Here is a 20,542-nt window from a genome sequence, read left to right as displayed (position 1 = left end):
CTAGGTCTATTTTTTAATATTTTTTTGCTCACTAAGAGCAATAAAAGAGAACTTTACTTATGGCAAAAAGAATGTTTTATAAAATAAAGAAACATCATGTGTTTTCAAGAGGTCATGTTTATGGTGAGATGAACAGTCTGTTTTACATGTAAGCACACCCCACTTTGCAGAGAGCAACACCAGAAGAAAACAGGGCTAACAATTATTAAATATCTATTAATTATTGAGAAGAGAAGTTTATCTTATTTCATCCTCCAACAATTTTATATGTTATTTGCTTACTCTATAAGTTGCAAGGTTAAATAACCCACCCAGGTCCACACAGTTAGTGGTGGAATTAAGTCAAGCCCAGGTCTGACTCCACAGCTCACGGTCTCCACACGCTAGCTGCTTTCTGATCTCTCCTCACTAACCCTTACTGGCTGTATTGTATTTGTTTTTTCTCTTAGTGGACGAGTGTTCATCTGACTACACAGTTATGCTTCCCGTGATTGGGGCCATCGTGCTTGGGCTCCTCGCTGTGGGTTTGATTGTCTATGGAATCCGCCTAAGGCGTGAATCATCTGGATACCAGAGAATCTAACCGCTGCCAGGGGAAAAGAAAAACATGGAGTTTAGAGAATTCTTTCATCGTTTCCTGGATGTTGAGGACTTCCCTTAGTGTGGTTCCTTCCAACAGTGTAAACCACCATCTTTCACAGAAACCAAATCATTTCTGATTTAAGTTCAAGCAGCATACCAATTTCTAAATATTTTTTGTTCGTCTTACAAAATATCTAGTGTGCTGTTTAAAAATATGTTCTAGTTTCCTTGAAAATATTTTAACCAAAGTCAACATTTGAGATACATTAACATAATGTATGTAAAATGGTATATACTCCAAATTACAGTCCAAAGCATCAATTGTAATTAACGCTACTTGTGTTCACATTGGGGGTTTTATTTTATCCTTAACGTTCTCCATTTTTAAAAATGCTTCTGCTTTGTCTATAAAATGGATTTTCAATGCTTTTACTATCCATGTTTTATATGATGTACATTTGCTTGGCAATTGATTTACCTCCTTTTCCACTTTGTTTTCTAAAAAGCATCAAAAAGAACAACATATCACAAGTTGTCTAGGTTTTTAATGTGACACCAGGAGGAATAAATCAGCTTATGTTTTTATCTTGGTGACTCCTGCTCCAGAATCACTAAAGACTAAGAACTAGGTGGCTACGGACAACAGAATAAGCATGAAACAATAATAATGGCCCTTCAATATTGACCACATATGTGCCCGACACTAGGTTAAGCACTTTATATACATCTCATTTAACTTTCACAACTTACATATGAGTAAACTCAGACTTAAGGAAATTAGTCACTCAAATGTCATCCAGCTCACAAATGACAGAGCCAGAATTTGAATTACTTTTGGTCTGGTACCAAGGACTCTGGTCTTTTCCACTACAGCAAGGGGCCTCCAAAAACAATGACTCTAAGTGCTGCCTGAAGCCTCACACCGGCATATGCTCCCTTCTTAAAGAGGAAATGATTTTGTCCAGAATCATGAGAGATTAGGGTCCATGAAAGGAGGGCTTAATGGAAAATGAAATAGCCTGTCTTTATAAAGTGCTACACTCCCTTGAAAGAAACTGAGGGGCTGTATAAAATACTCATTTCTCATTCTTATGGGATTGTTAAATTGTGATTCTAAGGACAAAGGAATGTAGTAAACTTCTCAAGGTATTTTTTTATTTCTTTGATAGTAGAGAAATCTAACTGCTAACCAATTCTTCTTTCTTGAATGTAGATCCCCCTCTTGTGGTAATTTGCCTCTTCTGCAGTCTATAGCCACATTTTCTACTCTAGTTCACTTTATTCTGTGGAGCAGCCTGTTAAGACTTTTATTCCTCCTTGTTTTTACTACAAAAAAAAAAAAAAGGAACTAAGTCAGGATATTAACAGAAAAGACCACACACCCCTATCATTTTTTATTAAAGGAATAATTGAAATCACCCTAGAGAACATATTGACTTCCCTGAGTTGTTCTCTTAGGGCTCAATAGGGTTGGCAAGGTCCTAACTTTAGTCTTAATAGAATAGTGAATTGTTTTAAAAGTTCTGTTATTAAAAATTTATTTTGGAGATTTGTTTATGTCATTCATTTTTTATAATTTGTGTTACTAAAATTTTGTTGACAATTAGTGGAGGTTGTTGCTTGAATCAAATCAAGTTATCTTCCTATAAACAATTTATTTTGTTCTAGTCTCCATTGCCACATTGTTAATAGGCAGGAAGACCTATTTGAGAGAAACTGAATTTCTGAGAAGATAAACCACATTAAAGTTACAAATTAAAATTCTCAACTCTTAGTCCAGGCTACCTGACTGGATTACTGGTTTATTTAAGTGCTGCCACAATGTATCCATTCATTCATTCATTCACTCAACCAGCGTCAATTAAGGACTTTCCCAAATGCCAAGCATTCTGGTAGGGGCTGAGCTAAGTAAGAAGTTATGTATTAGTTATCTATTGCTATGGGACAAATTACCTCAAGACTTAGCAGCTTAAAACAACAAATGTTTATTATTCTCACACAGTTTCTGAGGGTCAGAAATCTGGGAACAGCTTAGCTGGATGGTTCTGGCTCAAGGTCTGTTACCAAGTGGCACTTCAGCTGTTGGCCAGAGCTGCAGTCATCTGAAGGGTCAACTGGGGCTGAAGATTCTGCTTCCAAGTTCACACCAGATGGCATATTCATAGGGATGCTTACAACATGGCAGCTGGCTTTCGCCAGGGCAAATGATCTGAAGGAGACTGACCACCTAATCATAGAAGTGACAATATCATCATTCCTGCTGTATTCCAGTGGTCACACCGACCATCCCTGGTACAAAGTAAGAATGAAGACCAGGAGAGGTGGAAGTCAAAGGAGGCCATCCTGATGCTGTCTATCCCACATCCACTGTCAAAGTGGAATTACTGGTTTGCTTTTTGGAGGAAACTCAGGTATGTAAATTCCAGTACATACACTAAGGAAAATAGTTTAATAGGAAACTGTGAAAGGGTAATGGGAGTAGGGCCCATTCTAGCCTGCTTCCAACTCTGCCCTAGGTGTAGCCCTTACCTGGGAGAGAGCCTCTCAACTCCTGGACCAGGAACTGCTCAGCTGACTTGCCTCTCCATGAAGCCTGGTTGTTGGCCCATGGTTCTATGACATTTATTTATAGCTTTGCCTCAGGAATTTGTTAACTCTCCTGTCCTCTGTCATAATCCAAAGAGATCTAGACCACACAGACATCCCATGGGATCTCACACTGAACCGCTACCTTGACAACATCATGTTAATTAGACAGGACAAGCACGAAGCAGTTATTATGCCGCAGGCCTTGGTTAGACACGTGTTCCAGGAGGTAGGAGACAAACCCTAGGAAGATCCAGGGATTGACTACTTCAGTCAAGTACTCAGTGGATCAAGGGCATGCCAGAATATCCCTTCCAAAATAAAACACAGATGTTTTGCATCTTGCATCTTTTCCACAAAGAAGGAAGCACAGAGCCAGGTAGGCCTCTTTAGGTTCTGGAGGCAACATTCTACAGCTGGGAAAATTCCTCTGGCTTATTTACCAGGTGACATAAAAATCTACCGGTTTTGAGTGGGACCGGAGCAGGAAAGGGCAGTGCAACTCTAGGCCACAATGCAATCAGCCCTGCTGCTTGAGTGGTACAATCAGATGGACCTTATAGTGTTGGAGGTCTCAGTAGTGGGAAAAGGTACGATACGGAATTCTTGGCAAACTCTAGTGGTAGAATCATAACACAGGCCCCAGGCATTCTGGAAAAAGGCTAAGGCCATGCCATTTGCAGCAGAGAAATATATGCCCTTTGAGAAACAGCTTTTGGTGTATTACTGGGTCCTGGAACCTTGAACTTGGGACGCTAAGTGACCATACATCCAGAACTGACCACTTTTTTTTCCCTGGCATACAGCATAGTGAGTCAGTTATCCGTATATATTCCTTTTCATATTCTGTTTTATTATAGGCTATCACAGGGTATTGAATATAGTTCCCTGTGCTATATAGTGGGACCTTGCTGTTCATCTATTTTATATGTACATGTATATGTGCAAATCCCAAACTCTGAATTCAACCCTCTATCCTCTGTCTCCCCACTGGCAACCACAATTTTGTTTTCCATGTCTGGGAGTCAGTTTCTGTTTGTAAATAAGTTCATTTGCCTAATTTTTTAAGATTCCATATATAAGTGATATCATACAATAATTTTCTCTTTCTGGCTTACTTCGCTTAGAATTGACCACTTCATTTACTTCACAGAGTTGACCACTTTTGAGCTAGATTCTGTCAAATCCACTAAGTAATATGGTTGGATGGGTCTAGCAGTAATCAGTTGCAAAATAGAACTGGTATGGAAATGACATGCCCAGGATCAAGCCCAGTTTACTCTGTTCTTTTCTATGTGTATGTTTTTGCTGTGCAGATTTTTAAAAATTATATAGTTGAATTTATCAGTTCTTTTTCTGTTTCAGTTTCTGAGTATTGTGTTATACTTAGAAAATCCTTTCCTCCTTTAAGATATCCCTTGATGCTTTCTAGCACTTTTATGCTTTCGTTTTCTATATTTAATCTTTTATCCATTCAGGACTTATTTTGGTAAGTATGAGGAGTAAGTAGGGGGTCAACTTATTTTTTCCCCAGAGTGCTTGCCGTTTTCCCCAATAACACTTCTTGAATATTGAGTATTAAAATATAGAATGAATGTTGAATTTTATCAAAGACCTAAAAGCATGTATGAACATGATATAATTTTTTTCTTTTAAACTACTAATAAGATTAATTACTTATATTAATATTGAACCTTCTTACATTTCTTGAATAAAACTTAGTCATGGTGTATTACTCTTTCCATGTTACTAGATACTTTTTGAATAATATATTTGGGATTTTCCATTAATACTTGTAAATGAAGAAATTGAACTATAGTGTGTGTGTGTGTATATATACGCTACCTTTGCTAGATTTTGGTAGTCATGTTATGATCATTTAATGGAAATATTTTGGAAGACTTCCAGTTTTTTTCTGTGCTCTGCAACAGAATTAATACATTGGAATCAACTGCTTTTGGTGGAATTTCCTTGTGAGACAAGGTGGGGCACGTGGTTTGGAGGTGGAGGTGAAGGTAGAATTGAAGGTAGTGAGAGAGATAAGTCTTTGACAATAACATTCTCTAGTTCTTTTATGGTAACTGAGTAGATTTTCTATCTCAAGATCTAGTTGGGTAAATTGTATTTTCTTGTCTTGAACATCATCCATTTCATCAAGGTCATCAAAGTTTATTCACTTACAGTGAGAAAAATAGTCTTACAAATTTATATTTTTTTCTATACCTGTAACTTTTCTCCACTTATTTTTTTTTTAATTATAGCAAGTGTGCATTTCTCCCCTTTACTTCTGATTAACTATTTTTTTTTGGCCTTACCTTCTGAACCTCTGGATTTATTGGTGCTTTGATACTAGTTCTCTTAATTCATTAATTTTCATCTTTAATAATTTCTTAATTAAAAAATTTAATTTCCTTGTGTTTTTTTTCTAATCCTTGAATTGGAGGCTTAATTTACTTTCAATACGAATCTTCCTGTAAACCCTGCTTTAGTTATATGAAGTCAGCATTTATACGTAGTGTTTTCAGTACTTTTATTTCCTAGATATTCTGCAATTCAGTTTTGACTTCCTCCCCCTCTCCCCGCCCCCACAGACAATGAAAACATTTTTTAAAAATCTCGGGTGGTTTTAAATTATACTTTAGTTATTTATTTTATTTTATCCATTCTTGAAACCACTATTAATCTTGCTCTCCACCCTAAATGACTTTTCCCCATGACTCCGCCTCCCCGGCTTCCTGGTAGCTTTAATGATAATGGTCAGGAGGAGAATTCCAGAACGTAGGAACGCCGGCGCCAAGGGGAAAAACAGTGATCCGGGTCTCAAGGAGGCTGAGGGCGTAGCCGACCCCTCCTCGAGTTGGCGCAAGGGGCGGAGGAAGCTGAGACTACACCACCCGATTGGCCAATCGCAGCCATCGAAGCCCTGCTCTGTTCTTTGATTGGTTTTGGTGGCGACGCCCCTGCCACGCTGCGGTCCGCCTATTGCTCAGCTTTGACCTGGACGGTGGCCCGCGGAGGACAATAGGCTTGCGGAGCGGAGGCAAGGTGTAGTGAGTGAGTCGCAGGTGCTGTAACTACGAGTCCGAGGGCGGCCGGGCTGCAGGGACATGGCAGCTGCCTCTGTGGTGTCGGTGCTGCTCTTGGCGGCGGAGAGGAGCCGGTGGCAGCGAGTCCCAAGTTTGCTGCTGCTGCCCAGGTAACGGCGGGTGGAGGGGCGGTGGATAAGTGTCGGGGGCCGGGGGTGAATGGACTCGTGCACTCTTTGGGAGGCGAGGCGGAGTGGAGGGTCGAGGAGCGGAGGGGAGGACGGTAGGAAAACTCCGACCCATTGCCGGGGGCCCTGCTTTCATACTCGGCGTCGGGAGGAAGGCGCACTCAGCCCTTCCCTTTCTTCTCCCTGCCACACGTCCACCCTTAAGCCCTCTGCCCGTTTGTGAGGAGTGGGTGAGGGGTGAAGCTGGGCCTGTCGTCTCCGTGCTCCCCTCGCCACAGGAGCAAGGATAACGCTTGTGCAGCTGCTAACCATTAGCATTGTGCTTTCACCGCATTCCCTCTGTGGGGAGTGTTGCTGTAATCCCGGTTCTGGTGAATGAAGTTCGAAGGGGTCGTCGGTTTGCCCTTGTTTACACTAGTTGTAAGAAATGGCGCCAGGATGCCCTCAGGCCCTTTTAGGTTCGGTGGAAGACTCTTGGAGTACTTTCTCTTTGCTGAAATGAATCAAGTTAACAAAACAAGTTTGTCTTCCATAGGGCTGAGAGGTTGTTTTGTCATAAGCTTTGTTGTACACAAGTTTGAACAAAGCTATCAGATGACGCACTCTAGCTAACCTGACTCCAGTTTCAAAATTTAAGCTTTGATGACAGTAACTTTGGTAGTGAAGACACCCTCAGGTAGCAGGTTTCTTTAGCTTTCTTTGTCTCCCCCTCCTCCATCATTCCAGAAAAATTCTGTAGCTTAGTGCTGAAGCGCACAGACTCTGCAGTCAGAAGGCAGGGGTCTCGTCTTTGTACTCACTAGATGTGTTAGAGCAACATTGGGCAAGTTGAGCAAGTTACTTAATATCTCTGTTCTTTAGTTTCTTTACCTAGGGGGAGGTGATGATACAATCCTTTGAAGAGATAACACTAGTACCTTGGATTGTGCGAATTAAATGAATTAATACATGTAAAGAGGCTTAAACGGAATTTGGTGCATATGAATCAGTCCATAGATACAGCCTTTGTAAACTCAACCATTTAGATCAAGCTTTTTGTTTGCTTTTATTTTCCATAAGTTATTGTAGATGTATGTAAATTTCCAGGGACTTAATTGTGGGACTAGTCCCAGAACAAAAATAAGACAGTTGGTGAAAGTGGTGTTAGTGCTCTTCTCTTTTTCCTGATATTTCTTAAGTTTCCAGGTCTCTTCAGATTATTAAACAGACCCATTTTCTCTCACTTCCCTCCCCCTCTCAAATCTTAGCTGTTATGTATAGAACTATTCTCAAGTATTGTCACCCTGGAAAATTGTTAATGGCATGTAGAATTAAAAATCTTATTGGTATATAGAGTGTTTACATGTCTTTTTATGTCATGATTCTCTAGTCACTCAGAAAAGAAATCTGTGTAGTGGTGGAATTTTTAAAATGAGGATAAACTGGTATAGAAATTTTTGAATCAGGGTGGAATTATCTCATGGAAGCAACTGCTTCATATTGTTTTTTAAGCCATTGTTTTACATTGTAGTTTAGATAATGGTGGAAAATGGAAAAGACCAATCAGAACATCTTTAGAATAGAAGATTATAGTTAAGTTGGGGGGGGTGCGCGCGCGCGTGTGCACACACATGTGGTTGTCTGTCGGTCGTCACTGGAAAATGGCAGAAGAGAAATTTAGTTCAACAGTGTTCTTAACACTTAATCAGAGGCTTAAGCTGGATTTACCAAGAAGTAGTCATTTTCTAGACACATTGACCAGAACAGTCCTTGAATCTATCAGTAAACCTATCAAAGATTGTGATAGGAAGATGCTGTGATTCCCCCTCCCCTTGAAGATCAAGAAAGTGAGATCAGTTGATTGGAAAGATGTGGGTAAACAGTAGCCTTCTGAGAAAACCATCTTGTAGAGCTCAAGTATCAAAGCTGTGGGTCTTTTCACAAGCCCTTGGTGGATGTCAACATCTGGTTCAGTGTGCATCATGGGGCTGTGAGTGTATGATCCACTCTGGTGATCTGGCCTCCTACATCTCTACTCCAGTGAAAGGCTAGTTCATTCAGCTACACAGTTTTATATATATAGTATATATATATATAGGACACATACATAATTACATTACAGTACCTAATATACATTGTGCTTTTTATGACCTGCTTTGTAAAGGGTTTAAAATGGTTAGTTCTTTGTAACTATAGTTTTGTCATATCTTCCAGTTACGGACAGAAAAGACTAAGGTAAAATTGCTTCTGCAATTTGTTGATTTGTCGGTGAATTTGTTTTCTGAAAACTGGGTTCATCTTTTGGTGGATGTTGAGCCAATAGACAAACCAAGCCAGAGATCGGGAGAAGGATTATTATTTGCAAGAAGTAAGGAGAACACTGTGGATCTTAACCCAAAGCAGTGTCTCCCAGAACAGCAAAATTGGGGAAGTTTGAAGCTAAGGGTGCTTGCATAGTCATGAAGGGGCTTGAACTGAGGAGAATTCAGCATAGAATTGGGACAAAGGTCAACAGAGTCCCAATAGTCTTGGTTGATTGAAGTCAGGAGAGTCAACACTCAGGAGAATCAACATCACCAATCCCTGTTCCTCCTGGATAGGGGCCTTAGTTCCTGCAGAAACTCAAGAATATACTACTATGTTTACCCCTTGAGGAGGAACTAGGACTCTGCTCTGTTGCTGCACTACTGTTTGACTGCCTTTTCTCTGTTCCCGCATTCTAACGGGACTTAAAAATTGTTTCTAGACCTTAATGAACTTCTGCCTGGTTAAGACACCTCACACAAGTCGTTATGCTTCCTGCTTCTCCATTTCTTATTTATACAAGAATTCAGAGTAAAATTGTATACTTTTAAAACTGAGGAGTATCTTCAAGATCACCACTTACAATCTCCTCCTATCTATGTGAGGACACTGAAGCCTGAGCTGTAAAGCGAAAATTAGTTCTTGAGAGAGTAGAAAAACCTTGTTAGCAGATGTTAGCAGAGTTAGTGGCTCTCCAAAGCTCAACCCCTTCTACAAAATCTTATTCCTTAATATTTATGTTTTCACATTAGAGGGCCATAATGGAAAAAAGATTGAGAAATGCTGATGTCAAGTGACTTGTCTGGGGTCACCAGCAGCTGGTTGGTGGGGCCCCTCCAGCCCCACACCCAGCATTCTTTCTGCTCCCCTTGCTCGGCTCTTTCCCTTTACTTCTCTGAGCTTAATTGTTCAGACCTGTGTTATCAGAGAGGTGAATTAGATCAGTATTTTTCAGATTATAGTTTGACCAAGATTTTATTTAATAAAATGGAATAGAACAGAAACTGAAAATGCAGAGGAAGTTTTCTTTCTTGAAACTTCTGTGTGTACCAGGTTGTGAAGTCAGACATAGTTTTTACTTCAGATTCTAGTCAAAAAAAGTTTGAAAAAGCTGAACTAGATGATCTTAAAGTGCCTGGGCTTTCTACTTGTCTCTGAGTCCATTGCCAGGGTCAGCTGCCAACCCAGGAGCAAGCATGTGAGGTGATCAAGGACAAGTTACAGCCAGAACTGTAACTTCTGATTTCTAGGTTAGTTTCTTCCCACACAGAGAATCTTATTGAATCACTTTGTGGGTTTAAGGTTTAACTAAGGTCGTATCTGGACTTGGTTTCAAGTTTTTAAAAATTGAGATTCTTTTGAAAAAACAATGATAGCTCTTACATGTCCTGTTTAATTATTACTCCATTTGGATTCTTTTTATAGTGGATGGACTTGGAAGCAAAGAACCATGAAGTATGCAACATCCACAGGTACTGACAGTCTGTCCTATTTGGCTTTGCTTCAGACTGTGAGTAATGAAGGGAAATGTGTAATTATTTAATGTGTGCTTAGTAGAATTAATTTTTATATACTTTTGAAGTTTTGGATTTTCATGATCATTTTCTTTCTTTCTTTTTTTTTAAATTAATTTGGGGAGGGGGATGATTAGGTTTATATATTTATTTGCTTTTAGAGGAGGTACGGGAGATTGAACCCAGGACCTCATGCATGCTAAACATGTGCTCTACTACTTGAGCTATACCTTCCCCACCATGAGCATTTTCTTAGTAAGTATTGTGTCATGGTTTTCACCTTTTATGTCAGATCTCTTGCTGTGAGTCTGAAATACATAGGGAAATAGTTGAGGACATCATATTTGTGTTGTTACTTGTTTGGCTCTCTTTAGTGCATTGAATTGGAAAAGCATAAATATGATGGTCTAAATCAGTGCTTTGAAACAGTTCTTTCAAGTAGCAGAACTTTCTTTTTTTTTTTTTCAAATAAAATTTTATATGGAGTTCCCAGCTATAAACACATAAAAGTGTAATTTCTGGTTGATTTGAGTATAGCCCTTCCCCCAACACATGCATGCATGCATACTTCATCCCAGCAGCCCCTGTGACAACCTGGGCTCTATTAATCCCTATTGGAAAACATTGTTTTAAATTATATGAAAATTTATTTTTGGAGAAAAATAAATGTTATAAACTGTCAAAGACATTTATTTGATGTGTGATGATGGCAATGTATTTTATGCAGCTTGTCATATAACACTGGTGCTGGTGAACTGGTGCAGTACTGGCTTATATTGCAAGAGAACCACACGCCCTGTGTGCAGAGGGATAGAGGCAGTGGAGCAGAGTGACAGACAGCTCACATTCTGGAGTGAAGCTAACGTGGGTTCAAATCATGGATCTACCATTTCTTTTAGCTGTAATTTCAGGAAAGCGGTATCTCTTTTGATCTTAATTTCTTCATTTAAAAAATTGAGATAATAATAATAGTATCTACTTCGTAGGATTATTGTGAGAATTTAAGTTCAGATTGAGTCTTTAGCAGAGGACCTGAGGCATAGAAAGTACTTATTAAAGTATAGCTATTATTAATTATGATGGGTTTTTTTAACTATTATAATTTGATCTTTGATACAACAAAGCGTCTTTTAATTTTATTTTAAATTGAAAAAGCTGAATAATTTAAGAATTTATGTTAATAAGAGTATCTTGATTTCATGACTTCTAAAGGCTTATTAACAGCTCTCCCTTATCTGATCATACTGATGTTGATTTTAAATTGAGGTCAGAGTGGAATGCAAAGAAGATAGCTTGGTTTACCCTGAGAAACAACCTACAATAAGAGGAAAAGACACTATAAGTTAAAGGTATAACTTAACCTTACACAGCAACATCTACAAATACTGGACATTGAAAAGAAATGCACCAATATTAGCTAAAATGGTTATTGGAGGCTTCATTATGCTGATTTTACCAAATAGCTATGTCTATCAAATATCATAGAATATTTACAGTTGGCCCTCCAGTATCTGTGGGTTCCACATCTGTGGATTCAACCAGCCATGGATCACAAATATTCGGGAAAAAAAATTCCCGGAAAGTTTCCAAAAGCAAAGCTTGAACTTGCTGTGCACTGGCAACTATTTACACATCATTTACATTGTACTTAAAACTACTTATGTAGCATTTACACTGTATTAGGTACTATAAGTAATCTAGAGATGATTTAAAGTAAATGGGAGGGTGTAGGGTAGGTTATGCAAATGGTAGGGACTACACCCTTTTATATAAGGGATTTAAGTGTCTGTGGGTTTTGGTGTCCATGGGGTTCCTGGAGCCAATCCCCCATGGATACAGAGGGCCAACTATATTTCGCATTCTCATTCCTTGTTCCCCAGTAACACTTGTATATCATTTTCATGATATTTTAAACAGGACGAAATATTAACAAGATCCTCATTGCAAACAGAGGAGAAATTGCCTGCCGGGTGATACGAACAGCCAAAAAAATGGGTGTACAGTCTGTGGCAGTTTATAGTGAGGCAGACAGGAATTCCATGCATGTAGACATGGTAAGTTGTTAAAAACTGGAAGTCAAATTTTTTAAGTGATTGTATTCATTTATTGTGTCAGTATTTTTACTTCTTTGTTGACAGTTTGTATTTGCTAGTGTTAACGGTATTTAAGTAGTTAAGTTGAAATTGCTAATAATTATCCTGGGAACCTTTTCAAACATAACACCGGTGGAACTAAATAGTGTGCTTAGTGGTGTAGTTAACTTACAGGCAAGGTCCTGTCTTGTCAAGGTTTGGTTACAACAGTTTAGAGAACGTGGGTGACCCACAGGTCACATTGTGAGTGGTGTCTATCTAGATCCCGAAGTATCAGAAGAATGGAGGTCAGTTTAGCAACTACCACTTACTGGCCAAAGGATCTTAGATAGGTCACTTAATGTTTCTGAGTCTTGACTTAACTGTAAAATTATAACTGAAAGGACCCTACTCTTCTGAGGTTTGTAAGTGTTACCCATTGTTACTAACTGTTAACCACCAGACAGAACCCAGCCATGGGTGAATTCAGCTACTGGCCTTCTTTATGGCTGCAGCAAGACTCCAGGCACCGACATAAATTCCTTGTGGCAGCTTCCTGGGCTTTCCGCACTGTACAGCAGTCCCCTGCCACTCTCTAGCCACTTTTCTCTTAAATTCTGTGCAGTGACCATCTCAAACCTGTTTTGCTCCATTCCAACCTGTGATTCTCCCTCTGCCCTCTCCTCTCAGCAGGTGATCTTGAACACAGAGCTGAGCTCCCTGCCACAGAATCTGCTCGCTTGCATCTTCATGTATCATCTTCCCATCCAGGGCTGGTTGTCTTCCTGGGCTGTGGAGTCCTCCTCTCCCCTTTTAAGAAACTTCCATTTTCTTCTTTTTTTCACGTATACGCTCACTCTAAATCATACCATGCACTCCTGTGGCTTTTCTAAAAACTTGCAAATGTCTATTTCTAGCTCAGACTTTCTGTTTGAATGTGGTACACGGCTGTGCAACCTTGGGCTCAGCATCTCCAGATGGATGTGTCACAGATGCCAAACCACCATGTCTGAAAGTGAGCCTTTCATCTGTACTGAACCTGCTTTTCTTGCAGACTTCCCTAACCCAGAACATCACCGCTCATAAAAATAATAATGCTAGAGATCTGGAAGTCTCTGAACATCTCCCCTCCTCCTCCTGGTTCTACCCTCTCCCCCATCTAGACAGTTGCCAAATGCTGTTAATTCTGCTTCCCAAACATCTTCCATTTCTTTCTGCCCTCCACTGCCTGCACCTTAACTCAAGCCATTATCATCTTTGCCTGGTCTGATGCTGTAGCCTCCTACACAGTCTCCCTGCTTTTACTCTTGACCTCCTCCCACAATATTTTTTACACTTCAGCCAGACTGATGGCTAAAAATCAGTTTCTTCATGTTATCTTCTGCTTTAAATGCTTTAAACCTTTTTATCATCCACCAGACTAGCAGTAATTTGAAAGATGGAAAGTATTTGGTGTTGGTTGATGTAGTTAGAAATTAGTATACTGATGGAAATGTATATTGGTGACAACATTTCAAGGGATGGTTAACCAGGAGCAATTAAAATGTCATGTCTTTCACTGAACCCTGCAAACATTCCTCTAGATCTCTGTCCAGAGACACACTTACACATATGTATACCTAGAAGCATGTACAAGATGCTACCGGCATCCATTTGCCATTACAACTTAAATGTCCGTTACGAGGTACGTGATTAAATGAACTCAGAATAGTGTGGAACATTATGCAATTGTTATAAAAAATGAGGTAGACATATGTGTACTAGCACGGAAAGAGCTGTCAGGACATACTATTAATGAAAAAAACAGTTGCAGAAGATGACTCTAGAGTTTGATCTTATTTGTGTAAAAACAAAAACTAAAACTATTACATGTTTATGCAAATATACATAAATAAATAAGAATATGGATCTGTAAAGTTATGTCCCAAATTGATCATAGAGGTTATATCTGGAAGGGGTTTGGAATGACGGAGAGGGCCAGTGCCAGGGGCTCCTTTGCTTTTGTACTGTTCACATTCTTTAGAATGAGAATAGATTTGTGTTTTGTGAAATTAAAAGTGAAAAAAAAAAGTCAAGACCTTAAACAAGTCTCATTATGTGTCCCCTTGAGAGAAAATCCAAAGCTTTAACCTCCCACAGGGCCCTCTGAAATCTGCATCCCCCGTCTGTCCAGCCACATCTCTGGTCCCTGGCCCCTTGCTCACTGTGCTCCAGCCACACGAGCCTCCTTCAGTCCCTCAAATGGGCCAGGTTTCTTCCCACCCCAGGACCTTCATATGTGTTGTTTTTCCCACCTGGGAGGCTTGCCCCCCTCTCCACTCTGGTTCCCAGCTCCATACCCTCCAGCCATTTGCCTGGCCGAGTCCTGATCATTCTGAATGAGCTCCCTGACTTTCCCTTCAGGCCTTCTGACCAGCCTCTGGCCTGATTGTCTTGCTCTTACCTGCATTTTGTCCTCTGTTTTCCTTTCTTGGCCTTTTACTGATGTACAGGCTCCCACCTCAAAGCATGGCACATAGTGGGCTTTCAGTAAGGCTTTGAATGGATGAAAGACGTTTTCTATGTGGTCTGCTTCAAGGTGTGCTGTGATTTTGTGAAAGTTTTAAGGAACAGTAAAAGATAGTTCACAAATGTATGGGAAGAGTATTATCATACTCTAATAATTACATAAATTTTAGTAAACTTTGTAATTTTCTTGCTGTATACGTCTGTTACATATTTTGTCTCTGTTGTCAAATTGTATATTTTTGGCATTAAATACATTTTTAATAAGGTTATTATCGTTGCTGATAATATTGTGACTAATGCCTGTTGCTTTCTATCCTAAGGCACTTTATTTTACTTTCACTCTGAGTATGTGTTTTGGACATAAAAATTAAGTTTCGGCATCCTCATGCAAAAGACTCTAAACTGACTAATTTTTATAACATCAACATGAGCTGGTGCTTCTTTTTCTAAATTCTACATTGTTCTTGAGGAGCCAGCATTTTTATTTATAATAATAAGATGACCCAGTAGCAGTTCTGTACAGTGTCCTCGTGTATACTAGCTGTGTGGTCTTTTAAGCAAAAAATACTCACTCCTTCAACAGGCAGACGAAGCATATTCCATCGGTCCCGCTCCCTCACAGCAAAGCTACCTTTCTATGGAGAAGATCATTCAAGTGGCCAAGGTCTCTGCTGTGCAGGTAAGAGTTGTGTAGAGGTTTACATTGCAAAAGAAATAAGTTTTATATGATTTACAGAAAATTATTTATTATTTACAGAACTCATTTTCTATTTTCAGCCATTCCCAAGATTTTTACATTGGATTCTGGGGTTGTCATTGTAAACTAGGCATGTCCCTTCTCAGTCCTCAGCCACTTTTACCTTACTGCAGAATCCTGTGCACTTTAGAGCTTTGGCAAGACAGGTGGAGGGAAGGTCTAAATTATAAATATAAATTAAGAGGGAATTCAGCCCTTTTACCTTTAAAACCAGATACTAGGAACATCAGATCCTCTGGGGGATATAGATGGTGTTCTAAATTACCAGGAAAAATAGAATCAAGAAAGAAATCTTTTTTCCTCTTGACTTCCCAGTCTCACTTTAGGATCCTACTCTGGTTTTCCAATATCATAGGCTCAAAACTTTGATGTTATTACATGTCTCCTTCATTCTTCAGAACAAAATAGGAACCAACTTGTGTTGAATCTTTTTTTAAAATGTCTCTGGAAGTTTTTTTAATTATACAGCCAGAATTAATGATCTCTTAATCTGGATTTCTGGTTCTCAGCTGATTTCTCTAAGTCCCTTACCCATCCAATGAATTCTTCATACTCCTGGACAAGTGTTTCTTAAACACTTGTTTCATTACTATCCCCTGCTCTTTTTATTTTTTTATGTATAACTTTGTCCTTTTCTCATCCTATCCCCCAGTAAGTAAATCTTCAGTGGTTGCAGGATGAAGTTCAGACTCTTCAGCCTAGCATTTAAAGAGCTTCCAAAATTTGTCAAAACTCAATTCTCATCGCTGGTTCTTTATTATAGTTACAGTGAACTTTTCTCCATCTTTACACACCATGCTGATTTCTTCTAAGCATTTATATGTTTATATTGTTCCATGTGCCTGAAATGCTCTTTTCCCCCTTCTCTTATCATTTATGCATTTATTTGCCTAGCAAGCATTAACTGATCTGCTTTGTGCCAGATACTAAACATGGATGCAGTGATGTCTAAGACACAGTTCAAACCTTATGAAGGTTCACTCTTGTACATGAGACAGACAGTAAAATTTTATACAAGTAAATAATACAACTAAGAATGTTATAAGTGGTAGGAAAAAATAAACAGGTAAGAGGATAAAGATTGGTTAGGAGATGCTTTTATTTTCATGTATTTATTTTTTTAAATTGAAGTATAGTTGAAGGAGATGCTTTTAAATAGGGTGGTCAGTGGAGGCCTCTCTGAAGAAGTGACAGTTAAACAGAGACCTGCCTGATGAGAGGGAACCAGCTGCGTGGAGAACTGGGAGAGGAAGGTTCAGGCAAATGGGATGGCCAGGACTCTGAGATGAAAGTAAGTTTGGTGTTCAAAGGACAAAAATATTCAGTGTGGATGTAGTGAAGGCAGTGAGGGGCTGTGGCCTTCAGAATCCAGTCAGTGAAACTGAAATGCCAGTAGGTATTTCAGCAGAGGAAATTTAATTTAGGAATTAGTTCTGCCGGTGTTAAGTGTTAGAGGGCTGGAAGGGAAAAAAGTGTTGAAATTACCTAATGATAAAAAACTACAGAAATCAGACACCACCCCTTGGGCTAGGAAGAGATTGGCTGAAGGATCTTCTGCAGCTGTTGCTCGGTTCTCTGTGAAGGGGCGCTACCTGGCTGCAAGGGGCATAATGAGGCTGGTTCTAGAAGTTCTAAAAGAGACTACAGACTGAACTGCTGCCCAGGATGGGAAAGCAGGACGCTTCCCCTGCTTCCCTGTTCCCTACAGTGACCCCTGCTGGCAGAACTTGACAGGAAGCCAGCTGCCAAGAAGGGTAATATGCAGAGCCCGGGCACAAAGTGGTGTGGAAGGTTGGGTTTGGAGCTGGGAAAACCAAATGACACTGGAAGAAAGTGGTAGATGATGAAGCTGAGAGAGAGAGGCAGCACCATTTAGAGCATTATAGGCCTTGGAAAGGAGGCCTCCACTGACCCCTATTTAAAAGCATCTCCTTCAACTATACTTCCATTTTAAAAAATAAATACATGAAAATAAAAGCATCTCCTAACCAATCTTTATCCTCTTACCTGTTTATTTTTTCCTACCACTTATAACATTCTTAGTTGTATTATTTACTTGTATAAAATTTTACTGTCTCTCTCATGTACAAGAGTGAACCTTCATAAGGTTTGAACTGTGTCTTAGACATCACTGCATCCATGTTTAGTAGCTGGCACAAAGCATTTTGCATTTCATTCTAAGTAGCTACTGGAGAATTTTAAGCCGGGAGTGAAGTGATCTGATTTACATTTTAATAAGGTCATTGTGGCTGCTGGTGGGGAGTAGGCCAGTGGGATGGGGTCAAAGGTGGGGCTGATGACAAAGAGAGCAGGCAGAAGAATTAGGAGTCAGTTACAGTAGGCTTGCCCTTCACTGGCATCAGAATTCCTACCTCTTACAGTTTCGTTCAGATATCCCCCACTTACATAGATGTCTCCCCTTTCCTTTACCAATTTTTGATTTCCTATTCCAGTCATTTTAATACTTAATTAGCTATTATCTTGTTTAGTGATTTTAATGCCTATCACAGCTCCTCCTCAATTCCGTTGTGCTTAAGAAAAGAACCCACATCTGAGACTTATTTTCTGTACTTACTACCATCCCAACAAGCTGGTACACGGGGTAATTAATTTGAATTAATGAATATATGCAGTTGTTTTGTATTTATGTTTCTCTGTATCAGTGTTTTCTTCTTTAGAATCAGTTTCTAGACTGAATAATTTAGCAATTAATTTATACACACAGATATTTAAATTTTTGCTTGTTCCTAAATCGTTTTAATTATTGACTGGAGTAAAAGGTCCTTAGGAGGGAAAGGAGATGATAATAATACATAGGCTTTATATATTTCCTTAGGAATCCAGGCACTTTAATTTTCACTTTGTATTTATCTTGTGTTTGAGCTTACATTAAATAATATTATTACCTCCATTCTATAGGTGTAAAACCTAATGCGCAGGGTACGTGATACCCAAAATCATCTAGTCTCACTGCTCAGAGTGTGGTCCATGGCATCATTTGGGAGCTTGGTAGAAAGAAGCAAACTCTTGGGCCTCACTCCAGACCCACTGTTATTTACATTTTTATGCATAATTTGCACTTTTATCAAGATCCCCAGGTGCTTTGAAAGCAAAACTTGTCTCATCCTTGAAAGAGAAAGTATTAAACAAGAGTCTCCTGACTCAGCCTGGCTGAGCAATAGAACTTTATTGCCCTGCATTTTGGGAAAAGGGAAGGTGCTGTTTAATCTGAAATTTCAATTAATTAAAAATAACTTCTTTTAAGCCAGCTAGCTTCCTTATTTTATCATTGCTTCCTCTAATCAGTCTTCTCCTTAGAGGTGAAGATTCTCTCCCTTATAGTGACAGTTCATTAAGACCATTTTTCAATTTAAATAACAACCCTGTAACAAATAAATGATATGCTAATTCTGGGGAATTTTGTCAACTCTGTGCCTGTCTGGATTAGTATTATGTTGTATAGATGCTATAATAACACAAACAATGAGAGAAGAATAAAATAGGTTTCACACATTTTGCCTGTATAGTCAAGATTTGAGTTGGCTTCCAAACATTACAGATAGTGGTTAGGACAAAGGATAAAAGCAAAAAATAAGTAATAGGGGACTATTTTGGGGGAATAGCAGTTGGCATTTAGTCAGAAAACTTAGGCCAAGGAAAGCTACTTTAGTTCTTCCTGACAACCCTGATTGAAAAGGAAATTTGGTGGCTAACAATTTACAAGGCTCTCTAATAAAAGGATACCTGCCAATTAGGGGAGCAAACCTTGCCCTCACTTTGACTTTGAAGAAGAAAAGTATTGATCATTCTAATAAGAAACATTAAATAACATGTGGGTGGTGATTTTGAAATAAGTTTGCCAAAAATGTAGAATTCTTAATGTGGCCTTTGCCATAGGCATTTTTATAGACACTAGAGTAAAACTCACACGTGACCTAAGTTGCTGAGGATTTGTCTGGTAACGTGGCTGTGTTGAGAGACTCTAGGAGGTGTAATAATAGTAAGCATGTTCATTAGGCTAGTTCTCTTGTCAGTTGTCCCAGAGCTTCTCTGGACGGGAGGGAGGTAGTGGTAGTAAGCGCTGCTGACAATGAGAATCAACTTGAAGAGCCTTTTAACAAGGATGCTGGTGTAGTACCTTGGGAAGGGGCCTGAAGTTGCCTGGAGGAGAGCTTTATGCTCTCTGGAATGCTAGTGATGCTTTGTTTCTTGAGCTGAGTGTTGTCTACACACAGGTATTCAGTTTATGAAAACTATGTTTATAGAAGCTGTACACTTACAATATGTACTTTTTTGTATGTATATTATTCTTTAGTGAAAAGTTAAAAAAAAAAAAACTTGTGCCAAGCCTTGCTCAGCCTTTCACTTATCTAGATTAGCTCCTGAACATGAGTGTTTTGTAAAAGTGCTCCAGTTTCTTTTAATGTGCCACAAGGAATGAATAACTTTATTAGAGGCATTTCAAAATCACTGATAAGTAATGAATATAGCAAGTGATTTAACTAAGTGCTGGTAATCTGTGTGATTGACCAAAAGGAAACCCACATGGCATAAGTATCACAGAATGTGGGTAGAAAATTACTGGTAATAAGAATTTGAGGAGTATGACTTGTTCCCTCTGTCATGGGATAGGACACATTTCTGCTCAAAGAGAGAGCCAGTAACAACAACAATAAATTTGTATCTGTGCATATGCTTGAACAAGCATAGAGCAGAATAGATACGAACTAAAAACATGAAAGAATTACTTTGGCAGAGATTGAAGATTAGGAGTTACCAGTTTTCTGTCTTTGCTGTTAAAGGCATATTTGTGCTATGGAATGAACATTCTAAACCCGCTTACAATCCTGTGACCACCAGGGTGAATTGGGAGCTAAATACATGCCTGATGGCTAGGGAATTACCCTGCTGGTAGTAGTAGGATTGTTAGATTTTCTTTTTAGTCCATTCAGATGCTCTAGGATAGTGTGGTTTGGCTATATTAAAGGTGTTCTTCCTAAGAGAAATTAATTAAGCTTCTTGAGGC

At 39.2% G+C, this 20,542-nt stretch overlaps 2 protein-coding genes across 4 annotated transcripts in view; both read left to right on the top strand.

The window, feature by feature from the left end:
• The window catches only part of LAMP3 (lysosomal associated membrane protein 3), a 37,537-nt gene extending 35,406 nt beyond the window's left edge, over nucleotides 1-2,131 (top strand). For both annotated transcript variants that reach the window (XM_072962544.1, XM_006201086.4), the window contains one exon: nucleotides 450-2,131. In XM_072962544.1, the coding sequence (XP_072818645.1) occupies nucleotides 450-583 (134 nt within the window). In that variant the 3' untranslated portion in view covers nucleotides 584-2,131. The remainder of the gene's footprint in view (nucleotides 1-449) is intronic.
• Nucleotides 2,132-6,168: 4,037 nt separating this feature from the next.
• MCCC1 (methylcrotonyl-CoA carboxylase subunit 1) overlaps nucleotides 6,169-20,542 on the top strand; it is a 51,292-nt gene continuing 36,918 nt past the window's right edge. The window contains exons 1-4 of one of the 2 annotated variants that reach the window (XM_006201063.2): nucleotides 6,169-6,364; nucleotides 10,091-10,137; nucleotides 12,097-12,233; nucleotides 15,343-15,438. In XM_006201063.2, coding sequence (XP_006201125.1) covers nucleotides 6,276-6,364; nucleotides 10,091-10,137; nucleotides 12,097-12,233; nucleotides 15,343-15,438 — 369 coding nt within the window. In that variant the 5' untranslated portion in view covers nucleotides 6,169-6,275. Of the gene's footprint in view, nucleotides 6,365-10,090; nucleotides 10,138-11,446; nucleotides 11,529-12,096; nucleotides 12,234-15,342; nucleotides 15,439-20,542 lie in introns of those variants that run through there. The other variant, XM_072961913.1, reaches the window with a different exon arrangement.

Source organism: Vicugna pacos, chromosome 1 (assembly GCF_048564905.1).
Source record: "Vicugna pacos chromosome 1, VicPac4, whole genome shotgun sequence".
Taxonomy (NCBI): domain Eukaryota; kingdom Metazoa; phylum Chordata; class Mammalia; order Artiodactyla; family Camelidae; genus Vicugna; species Vicugna pacos.
Note: the sequence above shows the minus strand (reverse complement) of the source record. Positions and strands in the feature narration are given on the sequence as shown.